The sequence below is a fragment of the Bos javanicus genome, chromosome 20 (assembly GCF_032452875.1).
Source record: "Bos javanicus breed banteng chromosome 20, ARS-OSU_banteng_1.0, whole genome shotgun sequence".
In the NCBI taxonomy this organism is placed as follows: domain Eukaryota; kingdom Metazoa; phylum Chordata; class Mammalia; order Artiodactyla; family Bovidae; genus Bos; species Bos javanicus.
In genome coordinates, this window is record NC_083887.1 from 37,827,538 (window position 1) to 37,850,374 (window position 22,837).

Consider the following 22,837-nt stretch of genomic DNA (forward strand, 5'->3'; position numbering starts at 1 on the left):
TATTTAAAAGCATAGAAAATCTAAAGCCTTAACACTAGTTCAGATTGAATTGCATTAAGGTTTCTGTGTCTCATAGTTTTCTGTGTCTGCATTCTATCATATCAAGGGCCTTGAGTCTTATGCTCTGGCAATGAGAGTGATGAATACTATGGCTTTGTATTTATATAATACTTGTGCTTCAGAACAGTCTGCTGCTGCTGCTAAGTCGTGTCAGTTGTGTCCGACTCTGTGCGACCCCGTAGACAACAGCCCACCAGGCTCCCCTGTCCCTGGGATTCTCCAGGCAAGAACACTGGAGTGGGTTGCCATTTCCTTCTCCAATGCATGAAAGTGAAAAGTAAAAGTAAAGTTGCTCAGTCATGCCCGACTCTTAGCTACCCCATGGACTGCAGCCTACCAGGCTCCTCCGTCCATGGGATTTTCCAGGCAAGAGTACTGGAGTGGGTCACCAGTGCCTTCTCTGTCAGAACAGTCTAAAGACCCTCAAAGAGTAGGTAAACCTGTCAACTAGATATCATACATACTTTTGAAACAAGGCAGATTATTATTAAACAAGTAACTCACTTGTGAGCTAATGTATAATGTATGATGCTTTTTAAACATGGTTCAATTGAAAGAAGAATAAGGAAATTTCTCCTGTAAACTGAGAACCACTTAGATTATAAAACTGATATTTTATTATTAGAATTCATAGCTTTCTGAGAATTCTAATCATAAAATATCAATTTTTCCCGTATCACCCCAAAGCAATAAGATCAACTGTCTGATAAGACTGACAAGATCAACTGTCTAAGTGTGACATGCCATTCTACTCTATTCTTCTGGGAGTACAAAGCCACAGGATAGGCAGAAAGGATATGGGAGAGAAGAACCTAAATCAAGGAAACTGGTAACACCATTGTGGCATCAGAGGGAGCTGATAAATGAAGAAGCTTGGCTTTCAGAGGATTCTAATTCATTTTTAAACAATCTGCGAGCAAAAATGCCAAATATTATTCACCTGTTTCTTGACCCAACCAGATTTCACCTTTTGCATTCTGACTTCTTGCTTTTTCTTATAAGCAAAAAGCAAAGTACAACATGCCCATTATGAATTACTAACCTGGTGGTGTGTCTGGCATATGGCTGATACAGCTGACGTTATTTCATGTACTCCTATGACATGCTCCTTTCAGCTACACTGGCTTATTTCCAATGGAAATTGGAGAGTCAAAACACAGTCCTCTGAGAGCAGAAGTGTAACTAAACAGGCAGCGTAAGAGCATGCTCTTGACTCAATTGCAGGGCCACTGCCCAGGACTCACTCAATGATGCATGACAGTTGGACACAGAGAAACCAGGTTCAAGGTTACACAATACAAGCTCTAGGGCTAGAAAGCTGGCTGATAGCCTCTATGGTCAGCTGAGCATTCCTTTTCTTGTCTTTTTTCCAGCTTCACATCCATTCATGAGTAAGAATGATGGAGGCATCAAGCGGGCTTCGTTGAAACACTAGACCTTACATTAGGATAAATGTAGATCCTAGTCTCCAAGCAACATTTCTCAGCGAGAAACCTACAGAATGAAAAACATTTAAGAGACATAGCGACCAAATACAATGTGTGGACTTTTGGGTCCCAATTTGAACAAAATAACACCTGGATATTTAATTACACTAAGGAATCATGCTTAATTATTAAAGGGGTGACACTTTTATTATGGTTCCATTTTTCAAAGTCCTAGCATTTTAGGAAGACATGTTGAAATATGTATGAATGCAATGATGTCTGGGATGCTTCAAGTGGTGGAGTGAGGCGGAAAGGGGTTGTGATGAAACACAGATTTGCAACAAGATTATGCATAAGCTACTAATGACTAACTCTAACCAATGAGTGCACAGGACTTATTATGCTATATTCTTTTTTCTTATTCAGATAGATAGGTAGGTAAAATATTTCTCGTTATAAAACACTTTTAAAAATGTCAATTTTTCCCAAGGGCTTGCTTGTAGTTTTGTGGGGAATTTGATTTACTTATATAATAATAGGTTTAGTGAGACCCATAATCTGATAGAATATCAATAGCTTTATGTAACTCAGCAAAACAATACCTCAGTCCCCTACCATGATCATTGTGAAGCAGGAAATAAATACCAGCCATTTAAAGCAGAAACTATGGTTCTCTAGTAAATAAAAGGATTCTTTTATTTCAGTGGAATCCTTTTATTTCAGTGTAGCTAAGCACTTCTATAAGCTGTTACACTCTGAGTTACTTAAAAAACTGCAATAGATGAATTATATATTGAAATTATATATATACATAGTAAAAGCAGCTTGATAAAAATAGTAAGAATTATGAAAGAGCAATCACGCATTCTGTAAGAGCTTTCATAGCTCAGAGTACTCTTGGGAAGCTCTTAGGTACCTCAAAGTAAAATGAGGATTCCCACCAAGATCTGACTACGAGGTAAACTTCTAGTTAGGGTGTCAACTAGATACCCGAGCTGTTAGCACCAGTTTCCAAATGTGCCCTGGAAGATGCAGGTTCCAGACTCTGTGGCTAAACAGCTCTGCCTTTCCCTTTGTCCTGGCCCACAACCTCATTTCTGAATATGTAAGACCTGTGAGTCTTGAAGGGCAGGATCTACCAGCATTCATTAAAATTTCAGGGGTAGCAGTTCCCAAGTTCCATGAAGGGTGTTCAGGATTTGTTTTCAAGCTGTAATGAAATATGCTATTATATGCTATAATATAAACGATTTTCAACATTTCAGTAAAGTGTGCTATTTCAGCACAAGAAAACACTGTAAATAGCTTTGTCTTATGATCTGAAAATAGTATCTAAGGGGAAACAGATCCGTGGAAAGATAATGTTTTCTGTGTTTATTTTTCTTCCCGAATTCCAAATAATTGCTTTGGCAGGTGGCTCTAAAGCTGCCCCCTTCTGAAGACTCAGAGGTGTTTACAGAAGTTAAAAGTTCTAGCAGTACATTTCCATGAGCTCATTAGCAGTTCTCTTAGATTTCACGTACACAAGTGAATAGCCATGCTGTAAAAACTCCTGCTTTAAGCTTTCCTTTTAATTACAAACAAAACAGCAGAAGTCAGATATGTGATTACTGCAACATCAGGGCATCTTTTCAGAATCCTGCTTTGGTCACTATCATTCAAAGCAACTCTAAATGCCATTTTCGCCTGCCTCTTTATGCTAATCAGCCTAGCCCACTCGGCTCCTCCTTCTTCCAGCCTCCCTTAAGAACTGTTCACTTTCAGCGGTCACGGAGGGAAACTCAGACCAGGCTTAGAAATCTCTTGATTTAACTCAGTAGCACTTTTTCTTTCCTTTGTGTATGGGTTACTCTGCAGTCATCTCTAAATACTCAGGACATTAGATTCACATCCACAGAAGGAGTCAATAATTGCAAAACTATAATCTGTTAGAAAAAGGGTTACTTCACAGGATTTTACACTGTAAGAGGGGAAGTTTCAATGTGCTTTGAAATAAAAGAAGAATTAGTTGTACTTTTAATCTTCATGTGTAGGAGAAGCTACAAGTTGGTAAATATTTATTTCAAGAATCATGACTAGGAAGCACTTGGAAATGTATTAGAGAAGTAAATGTTTTTCCAGGCAAGGACAGGATCTGCTTGTACCTCTGTAGTTCTGGGTAACGTGTGACACCGTTCTAGGTGACAGGCCAAGAGAAGGGATACCCTACTATCCTGGATCCACAGCCATACTGCCAGTACCCTGTCTACCATGCAAAGAAAAGGCAGTAGCCACCTGTTCAACAGTGTGCACACCTGTAGACTGAAGCTTCCTCAGGAGCAGCAACATCAAGGTGAGTCAGTCAAGCTAATGGGTGGTGTGTTTTGTGACCTCCTGTCCATTTGGATTCTTGGAAGGATGGTGGGCTGGGGAAGTACCTGTTGTGAAATGCTTTGCAATCTTTCATTTTTAAATTTTGAGAATAGACATAACAGTGACGCCTAAGGGTGAGTTTACTTGCATTCACTGTTGGTTTTTAAAGGGCTACAGAAGACCATAGAAAATGCCTAGTCCTTGGAGTTGTCATTCTGAAACTTATGTGGTTACATTTCTAGCCACTGTCATTTTTCTAGAGTATTCTGGATTTTGTGTAATTCAAAACACCTATCTAGGCAAGGCTGAATCATCTACAGGGGGAATTTGCTAAGAATGGCTTTAAGTTAGTCTGGACATTTTCCCTTGTCCGACCACGACTGGTACCCTTTTGGATTTAGAGCCCAATCTTGTCTAAATCTCTGGCTCATTCATTTATGGGCGAAAAAAATACATTCTTGGGTCTTTCCCTCTTATGGCTCTGGAACAAATGGAGACAGACAGGGGAAAGTGTCACATTTCACAAGATGGGCACTCATTCAGACTGAACTGTCTACCTTGCAGCCATTTTCACCATCGGTCTTAAAACTTCAGATCCACTGCTCAGCCAGCTGCATCAATTAGCAGCAGATGGTTGATATGAATAGACAGGATGATCCCTCAGTCCATTCCGTCAGGGACACCAGGGACAGTTGTAGAAAAGGCTGGATGTCATGGATGACATCACCCTCCAGATGTTAAGGATTTACCCCAGACATTTCTAACTTCTCAATACCCTCACAGGCAAACGGATCTGGCTACAAGCTCTTTCTTTTTCTACAGACACAGTTTTAGATTTCAGTAGCATGGAGTGTGTTGTCTGAAGGGCTGAAACTTCCCATTTGTAAGGTGGCATCTGTGTGCTAGCATTCATGTGAATGTGTCAAGCTACCTCCCTGCTTCAGTCTCTGGACTTCATGCTGTCCAAGGCTTAGCACAGGGTGGGTAGAAAATACTTCATATTAAGTGAAAATAGCAAAAAATTTTAAGACCCTTATGAACCATCATGACTTACATAAATCATTTTGAACTAACTGCCTTAGAATGTAAAGTCCTAGGATGTGCCAGGGTTTAATCACAGCACTGTAAAATGGACTTGCTCCTCTATTAATGGACAATTCTAATTCATTTTAGGTTTTTTTGTTTGCTATTCATTTTGTTTGAAATGTTGAAAGCTACCTTCCACCTCTCACAATTGTTGATGGAATATTTACTACAGAAATCTTGCTAGGGGGAGCATAAAGGAGATGGTAAAAATCACCTACAAAAATTACCACCTAAACAGATGCTATTAACATTTTAATGTATGTCTTCTAGCCTCTCTTCTTTGCACATGTATAGATTATTCTTTTACTTAATTTTTAAAAGCAATATAGACTTATTTTGTACCTAAAGTTTGCAAACTATTTTTTAACTCAACAATTGAGTATGAACAAATTCCCATGTCATCATATATTCTTTTACAACCTTATTTTTAATAGTTGCATACTATTCCTTCACATGAATACAGGTAAATTCTTTCAGGTAATTCACTACTGCTGGATAGCTCAGTGATTTCTAATTTTTCACTATTACAAGAAACACTTGTTTAACATACACTAATGGATAAATTGTTGCTGAGATGAAATTATTCTTTTGGAAAACATTCTCAGAAGTGGAATTTTGAGGTCAAATGATGTGCATATTTTTAAAGATTTTTTTTTGGAAGGGGATAAATGGCCTTCTATTCAGCAGTGTAGAGATATAGTCTCAGTAATACCGGGTATTAATTTCAAGTTGTTTTTTCCAATTTTGTAAGTGGAAAATAGGATCCCACTGTTGTCTTAATTTAAGGCAGTTTGTCTTGATGGTCTCTCCCTTACTGGCCATATCCAGAGCAGCCTGAAAATATCACTGTGATGACATACTTCCCAAAATATCAACAAGATTAGAAGTCTGGTCTATTTCTCAGACCAAAGGTTTTGCCTAGAATATTTTGAAAGCAACTATATTCTTCCACAACTGGGTCTCAAAATATCTGCCCACATAAACCACAATCCATAAAGTTGTGAAGCATGCTAGTTCAATTCAGACTGGCCATTGACTGCTACAAGAAATGTCCTCTAGAGATCTGAGTTGACACTTGGGCAGACACTGGGCAGAGTTTGCCTTCCAGTTATAGTTCTGGAGTTTATAAGCATTTATTCAGTGTAATGGTTCTGACTTTGCCATCAAGCTCTATTTGTACCTTGTTCTTAAGCAAAGTTCAGCAAAGGCCCAAGTAAGCAAAGCCATTTGTTTCAGAGTGAGGGCTGGCTGTGGATTTATTCACTGAGGTATTCTGAGTGAGTGGCTTTGGCCTATCCCAGCCAGACTAAGATTCCAGCATACAGATTAGGATTAATGGACCTTTAACTCTTCTGCAGCATGAACAGATTCAACACATATGCACTTTCCAATCCTCCATGCTAGAGGCTAAAGTTCTTTATGTTAAGTCTGAGGTATTTAATGCTTTCTACCTAGTCACTCACAAAACATGCTTTTTTCAGTGATCACATAAATAAAGTCACCTATTCTTCAGCAGTTATCTGGACAATGACTATGCAGAATGCTGTGCCAGATGCTGGGGAAGTACGCTGAAATAAGCTAACTAAGCCACGTGCTTTCCTGTCCACATAGACTTTATTTCCACTGCATGGAAACAGGTGCTATACTAGTCCAGAATGGAAGCCCAGAAAACTACTCTTTCTGCTGTCACTTCTTCTGAGATAGTTCAGATCCATCTGTCTGTAACATCCATCTGAGATCACATTTGTAGACAGTAATTTATATGTCTATAAAGACTCAACACAATGTTCAGTACACATTACATGTCCTAGAGGGAATAAGTTTTACAATGCTTTGAAGTTCACAGAGTAGCATCACAGACATTATTTAATTATACACACGTGTATATATATAAACATGCGTATACATGTATGTAATGTGTCTGTATACATGCAGGCATGTATGACTATGTGTGTGTACACATGTACGTATACATCTTATTGTACTGTTTCTCTGAAGAACCTTGACCAATATACTACTTCACCTGATTATTATGAGAATTAAATGAGATAATGTCTGTGAAAGATACTTTGTTAACCTCAAAGCATGTACATATATACATACTCTATGTGTACATGCTGTGCTGTGCTTAGTCGCTCAGTCATGTCCGACTCTTTGCGACTCCATGGACTATAGCCCGCCAAGCTCCTCTGTCCGTGGGGATTCTCCAGGCAAGAACACTGGACTGGGTTGCTGCCCTCTTCCAGAGGATCTTCCCAACCCAGGGATCGAACCCAGGTCTCCCACATTGCAGGCAGATTCTTTACTGTCTCAGCCACTGGGGAAGCCCCTATGTGTATATATGTGTGTGTATATTTGTATATGTATGTGTGTGTTGGTTGCTCAGTTGTGTCCAACTCTGAGACATCATAAACTGTAGCCCACAGTGCTCATCTGTCAATGGACTCCTCCAGACCAGAATACTGGGGTGGGTAGCCTTTCCCTTCTCCAGGGGATCTTCCTGACCCAAGGATTCCTGCATTGCAGGGTCTCCTGCATGGCAGGCAGGTTCTTTACTGAGCCATCAGGGAAGCCCCATCAATAAATTTGTATATAGATATAGATATAGATATAGATATAGATATAGATATAGATATAGATGGGCTTCCTTGGTGACTCAGCTGGTAAAGAATCCTCCTGCAATGCGAAAGACCTGGGTTTGATCCCTGGGTTGGGAAGATACCCTGGAGAAGGGAAAAGCTACCCACTCCAGTATTTTGGCCTGGAGAATTCTATGGACTGTATAGTCCATGGGGTCGCAAAGAGCTGGACATGACTGAGCAACTTCCACTTTGTACTTTTGTAGATGTAGATATAGAAAGACACAGATATATAGAGAGGGAGAGAGGTTATTTTTAAGGGACTGACTCACACGATTATGGAGGCTGGCAAGTCAAAAGTCTGTTGTGTGGGTCAGCAGGTTGGAGACCAATGTGAGGATCTAACCAATGTTTCAGTTGAAGTCCAAAGATTGTCTGCTGGCAGAATCCCCTCTTCCCCAGGAGAGGTCAATCTTTTGTTTTAGTCAGGCTTTCAGCTGATTGGATGAGGCCCACCAAAATTATGGAGGGCAATCTACTTTACTCAAAGTTCACCAGTTTAAAAGTAAGTCTCCTTCAAAACACTCTCACAGAAACATCGGGAATAACGTCTGACCAACTATCTGGCATTGTGGTGCAGCCAAGTAGACCCAAAATTAACTACTACAGGAAAGCATCATTATCCTCATTTTTAAAGATGTGGAAACTGAGAATCTTCAAAGTCAAGTGATTTCTCCAAGGTCACCTGGTTATTAAAAGCTATGTTCAATGTACTGTTTGCTCTATGTCGCTGTCTTATAAAATCCACAATTCCTAGTATTACAATATTAAGTTTTTTCATTGGTCCATATTAGAAAACCTCTGCAGATCCAAGAGGCATTGGAATACCTCCTGATTTTCTTTGTATGTTCTGATACCAATTTTTTGACACCAGCAGGGTGTCCTACAATTTAGTTCAATTCTAACATGACTCAGAGTTAGCAAAAACATCAAGAGTTAGGGGCTCAGTCTCACAAGACTGCTCCCCTTCAAATACTGGTTACAACTTTCAGGTGTCTCCAAGATACTTACATTTCTGCCTGGCCCACTACACATTCAAGGTCTCTCACAACCTCTCAGGTTTTAAAGTTTGCTAGAACAATTCTGGCACCCCACTCCAGTACTCTTGCCTGGAAAATCCCACGGACAAAGGAGCCTGGTGGGCTGCAGTCCATGGGGTCGCTAAGAGTCGGACACGACTGAGCAACTTCACTTTCAATTTTCACTTTCGTGCATTGGAGAAGGAAATGGCAACCCACTCCAGTGTTCTTGCCTGGAGAATCCCAGGGACGGTGGAGCCTGATGGGCTGCTGTCTATGGGGTCACAGAGTCGGACACGACTGAAGTGACTTAGCAGCAGCAGCAGAACAATGCACAGAACTCAGGAGAGCTCTATACTCATGATTGCCATGTTATTATAAAGGACACAAATGAACGGCCAAAAAAACAACAACAACAACAACAAATGAATGGCCAAATGAAGAGATACATAGGGCAAGGTTAGGAAAGTCCAGAGCACAGGAATCTGGACTCTCAAGAGTCTTCTCCAATATCACAGTTCAAACTACAGAGCACAGGAATGGATGCACCACTCTCCCAGGACATCAGTAAGTTCAACGACCAGGAAGCTCCACTGAGCTTGGTGTCTGGAATTTTTATATAGGATTTCATAATGTGGGCATGGTTGATTACATTATTGATCATTATTAAACTCAGTCTCCAGAAGACCTCCATACATTTCTGTTTTTCTTTCACCAAAAAGGAACTTCAAATAGACAATTTTGTTCTATCTGCAAAGCCTTTAAAGTCACAGACTGGTATTAATAGAAACAAATATAGACCATTTAAAAATTATCAGAAAGGGGAAAACTCATATTCTATTCGTTTATCATGTTCAAACTCACACCCAGGACAGAAATCTTTTCCATAATAAGCCTTCCTAATAGATGGCACATATGTGAGGATTTGGAAAATAAATGTAGTCACTTAAACTTCATTTTTCCCACCAATACACATTAGGATGGCTATTATTAAAAAAAAGAAAAAACAGAAAACAATAGTGTGGTTAAGAGTGGAGAAATTAGAACCTTTATACTCTGTTGGTGGGAAAGTAAAATCATGCATCTGCTGTGGACAATAGTATGGTAGTTCCTTGAAATTTTAAAATAGAATTATCCTATGAGACAGAAATTCTACTTCTGGGTATATACGTCAAAGATGGGAAAGCAGGGACTCAAACAGATACTTGCTCACACAATAGCCAAAAGGTATAGGCAGCCCATGTGTTCATCAACACATGAATGGATAAACAAAATACATACAGTGGATTATTCAGTTCAGTTCCTCAGTCATATCCAACTCTTTGCAACCCCATGGACTGTAGCATGCCAGGCCTTCCTGTCCATCACCGACTCCTGGACCTTACTCAATTTCATGTCCATCCAGACAGTGATACCATCCAACCATCTCATCCTCTGTCATCCCCTTCTCCTCCCACTGTCAATCTTTCCCAGCATCAGGGTCTTTCCCAATGAGTCAGTTCTTCACATCAGGTGGCCAAAGTATTGGCATTTCAGCTTCAGCATCAGTCCTTCCAAAGAATATTCACAACTGATTTCCTTTAGGATGGACTGGTTGGATCTCCTTGCAGTCCAAGGGACTCTCAAGAGTCTCCTCCAACATCACAGTTCAAAAGCATCAAAGCTTTGGTGTTCAGCTTTCTTTATGGTCCAACTCTCACATCCATACGTGACTACTGGAAAAACCATTGCTTTGACTAGACAGCCCTTTGTTGGCAAAGTAATATCTCTGTTTTTTAATATGCTGTCCAGGTTGGCCATAGCTTTTCTTCCAAGGAGGAAGCATCTTTCAATTTCATGGCTGCAGTCACCATCTGCAGTGATTTTGGAGCCCCAAAAAATAGTCAGCCACTGTTTCCACTGTTTCCCTATCTATTTGCCATGAAGTCATGGGACTGGTTGCCATGATCTTAGTTTTCTGAATGTTGAGCTTTAAGCCAACTTTTTCACTCTCCTCTTTCACTTTCATCAAGAGGTTCTTTAGTTCTTCTTCGCTTTCTGCATAAGGATGGTATCATCTGTGTATCTGATGTTATTGATATTTCTCCTGGCAATCTTGATTCCAGCTTGTGCTTCTTCAGTCCAGCATTTCGCATGATGTACTCTGTATATAAGTTAAGTGAGCAGGATGACAATATATAGGCTTGACGTATTCCTTTTCCTATTTGGAACCAGTCTGTTGTTCCATGTCCAGTTCCAACTGTTGCTTGTTGACCTGCATACAGATTTCTCAGGAGGCACATAAGGTGGTCTAGTATTCCCATCTCTTGAAGAATTTTCCACTGCTTGTGATCCACACAGTCAAAGGCTTTGGCATAGTCAATAAAGCAGAAGTGGATGTTTTTCTGGAACTCTCTTGCTTTTTCAATGATCCAACTGATGTTGGCAATTTGATCTCTGGTTCTTCTGCCTTTTCTAAATCCAGCTTGAACATCTGGAAGTTCATGGTTCACATACTGTAGAAGTCTGGCTTGGAGAATTTTGAGCATTACTTTGCTAGCATGTGAGATAAGTGCAACTGTGCGGTAGTTTGAGTATTCTTTGGCATTGCCTTTCTTTGGGATTGGAATGAAAATGGGTATATATGTCATTTCTTTTCCAGTCCTATGGCCACTGCTGAGTTTTCCAAATTTGCTGGCATATTGAGTGCAGCACTTTCACAGCATTATCTTTTAGGATTTGAAATAGCTCAACTTGAATTCCATCACCTCCCCTAGCTTTGTTCATTGTGAGGCTTCCTAAGGCCCATTTGACTTCACATTCCAGGATGTCTGGCTCTAGTCCAGTGATCACAATGTCATGATTATCTGGGTCATGAAGATCTTTTTTGTATCATTCTTCTGTGTATTGTTGCCACCTTTTCCTAATATCTTCTGCTTCTGTTAGGTCCATACAGTTTCTGTCCTTTATTGTGTCCATTTTTGCGTGAAATGTTCCCTTGTTATCTCTAATTTTCTTGAAGAGATCTCTAGTCTTTCCCATTCTGTTGTTTTCCTCTATTTCTTTGCAGTGATCACTGAGAAAGGCTTTCTTATCTGTCCTTGCTATTCTTTGGAACTCTGCATTCAAATGGGCATATCTTTCCTTTTCTCCCTTGCCTTCGCTTCTCTTCTTTTCTCAGCTATTTGTAAGGCCTCCTCAGAAAACTACTTTGCCTTTTTACATTTCTTTTTTGGGGGGATGGTCTTAATCACTGCCTCCTGTACAATGTCATGAACCTCTGTTCATAGTTCTTCAGGCATTCCATCAGATCTAATCCCTTGAATCTGTTTGTCACTTCCACTGTATAATCATAAGGGATTTGATTTAGGTCATACCTGAGTGGTCTAGTGGTTTTCCCTACTTTCTTCAATTTAAGTCTGAATTTGGCAATAAGGAGTTCATGATCTGAGCCACAGTCAGCTCCCGGTCTTGTTTTTGCTGACTGTATAGAGCTTCTCCATCTTTGGCTGCAAATAATATAATCAATCCGATTTTGGTATTGACTATCTGGTGATGTCCATGTGTAGAGTCTTCTCGTGTTGTTGGATTATTGTGGATTATTATTGTTATTGTGGATTATTATATAATGTTGTGGACTATTATTCAGACTGAAAAAGGAAGCAAATTCTGATACTTGCTACAACATAGATTATTCTTGAGGATATTATGCTAAGTGAAATAAGCCAGTCACAAAAAGACAAATACTGTATGATTCCACTAATATGAGATTTGTAGAGTTGTTTAAATTCATAAAGACATAAAGTAGAATAGGAATTGCCAGAGGCTTAGGCAGTGGCAGGAGGATGGGTTAGTGGGAAGTCACTGAACTGAACTGATCATCATTAAGGACAGTCTCAGCTTTGCAAGGTGAAAGAATTCTGACGATCGTTTATACAACAATGTGAAAAAAGTTAAAACTACTGCACTGTATACTTAAAACCAGTTAAGATGGTACATTTTATGGTATGTGTATTTTACCACAATTTTTTTTAAAAACTATGACTTTTCAAAGCCATCCCTAATTACATTTCTGAAGTTAGACTTAAAAAAAAAAAAGCAAGTAAAAATAAACAAACGAAAAAAACCAACTCATTTTTCTACTTCTAAAACCAAAATTCGGGGGAAATATTCCACTTCCCAAAAGTTATTTCTTTGAAAATATTAATACAGCTAATAAAATCCTAACTAGATTTACCAATAAAAAAGAGACAAAAACATATCAGGAATGATATGGAGTGTCCTTATAGGTCCTTCAAATATTAGAAGGATAATAAGGGAATATTATAAACAACACTGTGCCAAAAAGATGCAGAAAAAACATAATCAAAATTCAACATCATGTAAAAATTTTAAAAGGATTTGGAATGGAAAGGAACTTTCTCAACCAAATAAAGAACTTTACAAAAACCAACAGCTAACATCATACTTTTAAGAGAAAGGCTGAACACCTTCCTGCTAAGACCAGAAGAAAACAAAGATACCCATTGTAATCCCTACTACTCAGCATCATACTGAAGGTCCTAGAGAGTGTACTAAGCTAAAAAGAAAACAAAGGCTTACATATTGGAAAGAAAGAGATAAAACATTTTTTATTCACAGACAAGTGATAGTCCATGTAGAAAAATCCTTGGGAATCTACCTCTACCCCCCAAAATACTAGAATAAATGACTTCACGAGGTCACAGGATAACAGGAGAAAAGTCAGTATTTCTATATATTAGCCAAGAATAATTGGCTAAAAAAGGAATAATTGGCTAAACCTTAGTTGCAAAGAGATGAAATTGCAGATAAAGATTTGTGCATGTGTGTTTTTATAAGCCGAGAATGGATGAGACATATGCCAGTGCCACAGACTATAAGACCACAAGACCAACTTTGTTATAGGGACCTTCATTCTCAATCTTTGGCATTATGTGCCATTTTTCTTTTTGAAAATTGAGTAAGCTAAAATTAATTAGTAGAAGTGATTGTTTTGATACTGTGGTGAAACAAAATGGGTTTAGAGGGATTTGTGGAAAACAAACTTAAAGATCAGGAAAGAAAAAGAGAAAACAAATTTTACCCAAAAAAGACCATAATAGATGCAGCAAACTTCTTTCTATAATTGTGAACATTTCTCACGTTTTAAGGCTGAAGCTCAAGATGTAGTTCGTTACCTTGCTTGCATGACTCCACTTATATGAGGTACCTAGTGTAGTCAGATCCACAGAATCAGAAAGTAGAACAGTGGTTACCAAAGGCTGGTGGGGGCACTGGAATGGGGACTTTGCGTTTAACAGATATGGAATCTCAATTTGGGGTGCTGAAAAATTTCTTGAGATGTATGGTGGTGATAATAATATATTTTGAAAATACCTAATGCCACTGAACTGTATTTAAAATGACTAAGATGGTAAAATTTATGCTATGTATATTTTCCCACCATAAAAATGCTTTAAAAAAAGATGTCACATAATTATAATATTTCGTCTGATCCTTTTGTCTTGACTTGTCATAATAGCTCAATGATCATAAAAGCTTGAAGGAAAGAAAATGAATACATGTAAAGGATTGTTCTCAGTTTTTTTTTTTTTTTTTAAGACTTTTGCAAATCATATTCATTTAAAAAGTGGGAGGTTTTTCTCCTGTGATCTTCTTTAGCACGAGGATCAAATGTTTCTGGGAAGGTTTACAAATTGCTACCTGGCCTTGACTTCTCTCAAACTTGTTCTGATACAGTACAGTGAGACCTTGAGTGCTGAACCACCCACAGGCAGCCCAGTATCCCTGCTCCATTTCTGTGCCCGAGGGGTCACAGGGCACTTCAGTTCTCACCAGCGGAAGGTGAAGGTGAATGCTGACCTCGGGGGATGCTTCTGCCAGTTCCCAGGAGGAGAATGGGGTCGGGGACTTCCAGGTTTGTGAGCAGGCTGGCAGCTCTGCTCCTTTCTTCTTGTTAGGCCTCCGAGGTCTTGTTCTCAGTGGAATAAGATCCATTTATTCCTGTGAAACGGGAAACAACGAGCCTTTTCTCCTGCTAGCTCAAAGGCTCAGGGCAAAGAGACGTACGTTTAAGGAAAAGACTTTGGGAATTGTAAGAAGTAGCAGTCAAGCCTCTCTATCCAGTCTTAGAGTCCATGGGGGAATTTAAAAATAGGGTGCTTCTGTACTGAAAAGGAACAGCTTCAGTTTATCTAGATTCAATCTATGCAGTGGCATTTCAGCCATGTTGACTATTAGTAGTCTTTGTAAAGAGTGATTTAATTACTACTAATATGATATTTTGTGTCAAAATCACCTATTCAATTTTAGCAGTGCAGAGAACACTAGAGAATTACTTAAAATTAACAGACACCATTTTAAACCTGTATAGTATTTATCTTCAATGTGGCATGAAACCCAGATTATATTTCCATTCCCTCCTCCCTCAGTAAAATGGAGAGACCCACTTCTAACATATGGAAGCATTTTCACACTGCAAGTTATTCTGAGGGGAAAATATGTGATTTATAAATGCTGTCAAATGCAATATGTATTTCCAAATGGCACTGAGTGGACTAGGAACATTGCAGGACACATTCTGCATCTTTATTACCCCAAGGGCAAAAAGGAAGGAAGGGTGGAGAGGAAGAGCCAGCAGCCCTTTCCGGCCTTGTCAATCCAGAGGGCGCACATTTGCTGCTGACAAACATATTCACGTCATTGAAGATGACAGGTAACCTGATCACAAAAGCTTACTTAGTCTATATTCTCTATGTAATATTTATAGATAAAATAACACCTTCAAATTATGGAGAAATTGGGTATGTTTTGCCAAAAGTAATGTATTCTTCTGAGTCATTTTTGCCAGTGGCTGAAAATAAAGTATTGACATGGAGGTTTTAAATTGCTAGCCTTACCATGCCATTTGCCTGCCCATATTCTCGAACAAACCTTTTAAAAGTCAGAATACAAACAGAAAATGGGAAGAGTAAGTGAAGCATCTTGCATGTTTACAGATGGCAAAACAGAAGTGCAGGAAGATACACATAGTCTGGGATGATAGATCGACCTGTCGCATAAAGACCGCAGAAGCAGGAGGGCTACTGCCGCCCAGGTACATCACAGCATCAGAAGGAAAACTGTGAAGCAGACATTTAACCAAGCCAAGAGGGAGCCTTCCTTAGAGGAAAAACCATGAGGTTTGGAGTCGGCTCTCATGTATTTTGGGGCTTCCTGGGTGATGCTAGTAGTAAAGAACTTGCCTGCCAATGCAGGAGACATAAGAGACCCAAGTTCAATCCCTGGGTCAGAAAGATTCCCTGGAAGAAGGCATGGCAACCCACTCCAGTATTCTTGCCTGGAGAAGTCCATGGACAGAGGAGCCTGTGGGCTACAGCCCATAGGGTTGCAAAGAGTCGGACACGACTGAAGTGGCTTAGCACGCACACACACTCATGTGTTTTAGTCTAAGATTTCTGAGTACTAGCTGTGTGACCTTGTGTATATTTTGTAATTCTGAAACCTTAGTTCTCTCATGATCCAAGGGTCTAATAACTTACCTCTTGAGGGTTGTATCATGAAAGAGCTGCAGTTTACTGAGCATTTCTCACATGCCAGGTACTGGGCTTAGCATTTTACCTACATTACCTCATTTAATCCTTACAACTTTGTCAAGTCTTACTATCTCTATTTAATTACAGATGAGTAAATTTGGGCTCAGAGGGTCAAATGACCTGCCTTAGCTCACACAGTTAGTTGAGGAGATGGAAATTTAATTCAGTCTGGTTTTTGGCAAAGTTTAGGTTTTTAAAATACACTTCCTGCCACCAGAAGTCATTTACTTAGTCACCAAAGATTAATATACTTAAAAATGTTTTTTAACAGGTGAAGTGTGATGCAAACATACATTTTCACATTACACATATGCATAAAAGAAGCACCATGGGAGATCAGCAAGGTCTAACTTTTAGGTCATGTAAAGCTAAATATTTCAAAAGGCAAAAGGTTAAAAAATAGTCATGATATGCAAAAGCATGCCATATGGTACTGTTTTAAGAAGAAAGAAAAAGAAATAATTCAAAGAGTCATATTTTGACAGTGAAACAATAGTAAAATTTAATGGAGTATGCTGTGTAGGCTGTTGAAAACATCTGTTGGAAAACAAGAAGGTCTTCGTGCAACCATTCAACTCACTGATCACTCCCCAGTATAAAGCACACTGCACATGACGACCATGTCTTTTGGGATCCATTACAGAACCCTCAAAAATGTAAAGCCAGTTTCCTCCGTCATCACTGTATTTTGATCAACAGTGATATTGCCAGATGCTCTGTATCAAATGACCTAATGAATGTTCTCTGTTTTTTAAAATCTGTGAACTTCCATATTTATAATGACATTATGCATGCATGCTCAGTTGTGTCCAAGTCTTTGTGACCCAATGGACTATAACCTGCCAGGATCCTCTGTCCAGGCAAGAATTCTGGAGTGGTTTGCCATTTCCTTCTCCAGGGGATCTTCCGACCCAGGGATGGGTCTTGTGTCTCCCACATCTTCTGCACTGCAGATGGATCCTTTACCAGGGAAGCCTTATAATGACAATAGTGAAGTAAATGATTTTAAGAAATGAGAATTTGCCTTCAACTGAATTGTTTCTGCTGCAAATCTCCATATTCTAAAATGCAAATGAAACCAAGTTGCTGGCCATAGCCCACTGTCACATATAACTGGATTATAAACTAAGCAGAATGATTTGGTGTTGAGGTTGGGGTGAGGTGTTTCAGGGCCTTGGGCCTACCTCCAGAAGGGTAGTAAGGTCTCTGTGTGATACAATCTCTGGTTCTTTTTGGTTCTGGCTCATATCAGATACTTTATTTTTATGTCTTGGTTTTTCAAAACCGATCTGTGTCTATATTTAGACCAACATACAAACCAGGCAACAGGAGAATGGGGCAGCAGAGGATGAGATGGTTAGATAGCACCACCAACACAGTGGACATGAGTTTGAACAAACTCCGGGAGATAGTGAAGGACAGGAAAGCCTAGCGTGCTGCAGTCCATGGGGTCGCAAAAAGTCAAACATGACTTAGTGACTGAACAACGGCAACAACACAAACCAGTGGAGAAAAGAGTCTAAAGTCTTTGGAATTTACAATGAATGAATCTCTTGAAGATTAGCAGCATAAAAGCAGATGAATTAAGAAAATGGGATGGATTTGACAAAGTTCTTGGTGGTAATGGTTGTTTTCAGTGGGTTGAGAGAGAGTTTTCTCATCTTCTTCTCCAATGTCCTTTTTAGAATGCCCCATTCTGAAAATGAGTCATTCATCAGCGTGGTATTGATGAGAAAAAGAATAGCTTCCTTTGTTTTATTCCTTTTTCTCAAGTGTGTGCTCACAATGAATCAAAAAGTGTTAGATTTCTTAGAGCAGGCAGTTTATAACTCCATTTCCAACAAAAATCTAGAATAGTTCAAAAAATTCACAACTGGGTTGAAAAGAGCCAGTATTTTTTCCTTTTACTTGATATAATAATATACTCAGATGTTTAGTCATGTCTGACTCTTTGTGACCCCACAGACTGTAGCCTGCCAGGCTCCTCTGTTGATGGATTCTCCAGGCAAGAATATTGGAGTAGGTAGCCATTTCCTTCTAAAGAGGCTCTTCCGTACCCAGGGATCAAACCTGGGTTTCCTGCATTGCAGGTGGATTCTTTACCAACTGAGCCACCAGGGAAGCTCCCTTTTACTTCACATACTGTATTTATTACAACATGCTTGCATTCATAGTACACAATTGATTATGACTTTAGCAGGGACGACCAGGCTGGAATTGTTTCAATAGCATCCATTTCTCTTGCGTCTCAAGTTGAGCTGGTGCTTTGTGAGGTTTGGCTTGGCAATTTCGGGTATGAACCGCCTGTTTCCCTCTGGGGTCCTGATTATTTTACCTTCAAGTCAGTCAGTACAAAGCATCTGATAAAGAAGAATCAAGAGTGTCCTATCATAGTTAACAATGACTGTGGCTTTACCATCCCCTTTTGTAAAGACATATTTTAAAAAATATTTTGCTAGGTAATTTGTTATTCAGTTCATGGCTTTTGCATTTTTACAGAGTTCCTCCGTAGATAGCTAGAGGTAAGTACAGAATGTCTCATGACAAAGTTTCATTGTGAATTGGCACAGATTCCTTTTTCTTTTGAGGCTGTAAGTTGTCATTTGTTCAAACTATCTTATAATAATTTATTTAATATTTATAGATTTGAAGCTTTTTTAAAATCAAGATTGTGATTCAGACTTTCTACACCTCTTCTTCCTGAGGTTCCATACAGAGATTAAGATCACCTGCCATAATTTATCTTTATTCTACAAGATATTTTTATAGTTGAGACTTTAGATGTTTTAAATTCCTGTTGAAAAATCTTTGACAAAATGATTTTAATGTAGTTTACCCTTATGGCAGAAAGTGAAGAGGAACTCAAAAGCCTCTTGATGAAGGTGAAAGTGGAGAGTGAAAAAGTTGGCTTAAAGCTCAACATTCAGAAAACGAAGATCATGGCATCCGGTCCCATCACTTCATGGGAAATAGATGGGGAAACAGTGGAAACAGTGTCAGACTTTATTTTTGGGGGCTCCAAAATCACTGCAGATGGTGACTGCAGCCATGAAATTAAAAGACGCTTACTCCTTGGAAGGAAAGTTATGACCAACCTAGATAGCATATTCAAAAGCAGAGACATTACTTTGCCAACAAAGGTTCATCTAGTCAAGGCTATGGTTTTTCCTGTAGTCATGTATGGATGTGAGAGTTGGACTGTGAAGAAGGCTGAGCGCCAAAGAATTGATGCTTTTGAACTGTGGTGTTGGAGAAGACTCTTGAGAGTCCCTTGGACTGCAAGGAGATCTAACCAGTCCATTCTAAAGGAGATCAGCCCTGGGGTTTCTTTGGAGGGAATGATGCTAAAGCTGAAACTCCAGTACTTTGGCCACTTCATGCAAAGAGTTGACTCATTGGAAAAGACTCTGATGCTGGGAGGGACTGGGGGCAAGAGAAGAAGGGGACGACAGGATGAGATGGCTGGATGGCATCACTGACTCGATGGACATGAGTCTGGGTGAACTCTGGGAGTTGGTGATGGACAGGGAGGCCTGGCGTGCTGCGATTCATGGGGTCGTGAAGAGTCGGACATGACTGAGCGACTGATCTGATCTGATGCTTTCAGGCTAAATTTTTTCTTTGCAGAAATAAGCATTTTAACATTTGGGACATTTAATAAACCCAAGCCAAAATATTTTCTAAACAAAAATTTCGTTTACTCAGATTTCAGACATATTATTAAAACAGAAGAGAGAAAATGCATCAGAGAGGAAATCATTTATTGTTTCAAGCAGAATATCTGAATGACCGATTTCAATATCCTAACTACAGACATTTCTTTTTAGGTCTTCAGAGTAGCCCTTGACTTCATCTTACACTGAATCAAAATAATCATAGTATGTGGTTTGAGTAGTAATTATTTTCTCATTCATTGTCAGGTTATTCAAAATGTCTGGAGCTTTAGTCACTAAACCTCTTGTAGGACTTGTAGACTCCCAAGAGTCTCCACTTCCATCTTCCTAGATTTGGTCTCAGTGGGCAGACACCTAGAGGTGCTCAAGAGGACTTTTCTTCAAACATGAGCACAAACCAGCTGTGGATTTTGTAAAAATGCAGATTCTGAGGCAGGAGGTCTGGAATGGGGCCCAAGAGCCCGCATTTCTAACAAGTCCCCGGCCAATGTTGCTGTCTGTATGGCCCACACTGTGACGAGCAAGGACCTCTAAAACTATGGACCACGACCATGGCCTAAATTCTGAAACTTCCTGATATTAAAAAAAAACAATTGGAGTGCAACAAGGAGAAGTGAGAAGAAAACCAGGGATAAGAATAAGGTAATAAGTGAAAGGAAAAGGAAAGAACTTTGAGGAACAATGAGAAAATTTCCCCAGAGCTAACAGGGTAGCTAGGTGACGGCAGTGTCATAGGACTGGAGGGGAGGAGGGCAGGGAAGCTAACCTTGAGTGTCTTCTGTGCAATCTGTGCTCTGACACATTACCATATGTTTAGGCATGCCTGTATACATATGGATGTATACACTTGGGTATGTGTAGGTGGTTTAGTCGCTCAGTCATGTCCGACTCTTGCGACTTCACAGACTGTAGTCTGCCAGGCTCCTCTGTTCATGGGATTTCCCAGGCAAAAATACTGGAGTGGGTTGCCATTTCCTTCTCCCAGGGATCCTCCCAACCTAGGGATCTAATCCGAATCTCCTGCTTTGCAGGCGGATTCTTTACTGACTGAGCCACCAGGGAAGCAGATATGTGTAGAGATGTGTGTGTATATGGCAGATGGATGGACAGAAATTCTGCCTTGCTCCAAAAAGGTTTGAAGAAGCTGTTCCAGGTAGTCACACAGGCACACATTGCTTCACTCTTCATTCATAACAACCCTTTGAAAATATATACCAAGAGAGATGAGAGAGCTAAGCCGTGTGAAAGTGAAGTCGTTCAGTCATGTCCAACTCTTTGCGACCCCATGGACTGTAGCCTACCAGGCTCCTCCACCCATGGGATTTTCAAGGCAAGAGCACTGGAGTGGGTTGCCATTTTCTTCTCCAGGGGACCTTCCCGACCCAGGGATTGAACCCTGGTCTTCTGCATTGTAGGCAGATGCTTTTACCATCTGAGCCACCAGGGAAGTCCTTTTTTTTAAAGCACATCTCTAGGATTATCTGACTTCATAACTCCAAAATCCATGCTTTGAGCAGTTGAGAGAGCCAGACATGAGTAAAAGAGGAGAAGAAGACAGTGACATAAAAGATAGTACTGGAGCTTGGGGTGAGACTGTGCACAGGAGAAGAAATGAGAAAAGAGGATGTGGCAGAGACACATGGGAAGATCCAGGAAGAAAAGGAGAGGAAAATGCAGGGCCCCAGTCCAAGTGGATAATTCCCCTAGTAGCAATTAGTGGTGACCTATTTGGCAATGCCCAGTCCTCCCAGGGGTATTGTTGCCACTGTCTTTCCTGCCAAAATTGTTTCCACAACCTTTTCGGCCCTAGTTGCATTAGCCTGGTTCTATTGGCACCCCACTCCAGTACTCTTGCCTGGAAAATCCCATGGACGGAGGAGCCTGGTAGGCTGCAGTAGATGGGATAGCTACGAGTCAGACACGAACTATGAGTCGGACACGAACTGAGCAACTTCACTCTCTCTTTTCACTTCCATGCATTGGAGGAGGAAATGGCAACCCACTCCAGTGTTCTTGCCTAGAGAATCCCAGGGATGGGGGAGCCTGGTGGGCTGCCGTCTATGGGGTCGCACAGAGTTGGGCACGACTGAAGCGACTTAGCAGCAGCAGCAGCAGCAGCATCCAATCTGGAAAACTGAATTTTCACCTTAACTATTCTAAACTACCAAGCAAGATGAAGCAGTCTGCCAGATTCTAGGTGGGTGAAGCTATATAGCAGAAACCTGGGGCCCCTGGAGCTGCCTGCCCCCGTGCCCACTGGGATTCTCAGCCAAAGGCACTCTGTTCTGCCTCTTCCTTCTCTTTCAGATCTGCTTTTGGCTCAGTGGATACTTTTAAACCTCCTTCTTCGAGATGACTGAAAATCCTCCACTTACTTTTCTACATGAAATAGCTTTGTCAGAGTCGCTCAGTCGTGCCTGACTCTTTTCAACCCCATGGACTGTAGCCTACCAGGCTCCTCCGTCCATGGGATTCTCCAGAACCCACTGGAGTGGGTTGCCATTTCCTTTTCCAGGGGATCTTCCCAACCCAGGGATCGAAGCCAGGTCTCCCGCATTGGAGGCAGACGCTTTAACCTCTGAGCCACCAGAGAAGCCCTTTTGTCAGAGACTGCTGCTGCTGCTAAGTCACTTCAGTCGTGTCCAATTCTGTGCGACCCTGTAGATGGCAGCCCACCAGGCTCCACCGTCCCTGTGATTCTCCAGGCAAGAACACTGGAGTAGGTTGCTATTTCCTTCTCCATGTCAGAGACTGAGTGCTAATTAAATATATTGGGGGGAAAAATGTAGAAAGAAGACCTTACAACTCACCCAAAATTTTGGGGAAAATGATGGTACACATTAGAATGGGGAGAAAAGGAATGTATATTTACTGTTAACACTCACCATATATTACCTTAGAATCCTGAAGAACAAAGTTCCCTCATTAGGCATCATGCACAAGATTGCATTCTTGTTTGGAGATGTGAAGGAGTGTTTTGAACGG

At 40.3% G+C, this 22,837-nt stretch overlaps 1 protein-coding gene across 5 annotated transcripts in view; it reads left to right on the top strand.

The window, feature by feature from the left end:
- Positions 1–3,220: 3,220 nt before the first annotated feature.
- RANBP3L (RAN binding protein 3 like) overlaps positions 3,221–22,837 on the top strand; it is a 56,559-nt gene continuing 36,942 nt past the window's right edge. For 2 of the 5 annotated variants that reach the window (XM_061393723.1, XM_061393726.1), the window contains exon 1: positions 3,226–3,819. In XM_061393723.1, the coding sequence (XP_061249707.1) occupies positions 3,738–3,819 (82 nt within the window). In that variant the 5' untranslated portion in view covers positions 3,226–3,737. Of the gene's footprint in view, positions 3,820–22,837 lie in introns of all 5 variants that reach the window. The other 3 variants (XM_061393724.1, XM_061393727.1, XM_061393725.1) reach the window with 3 other exon arrangements.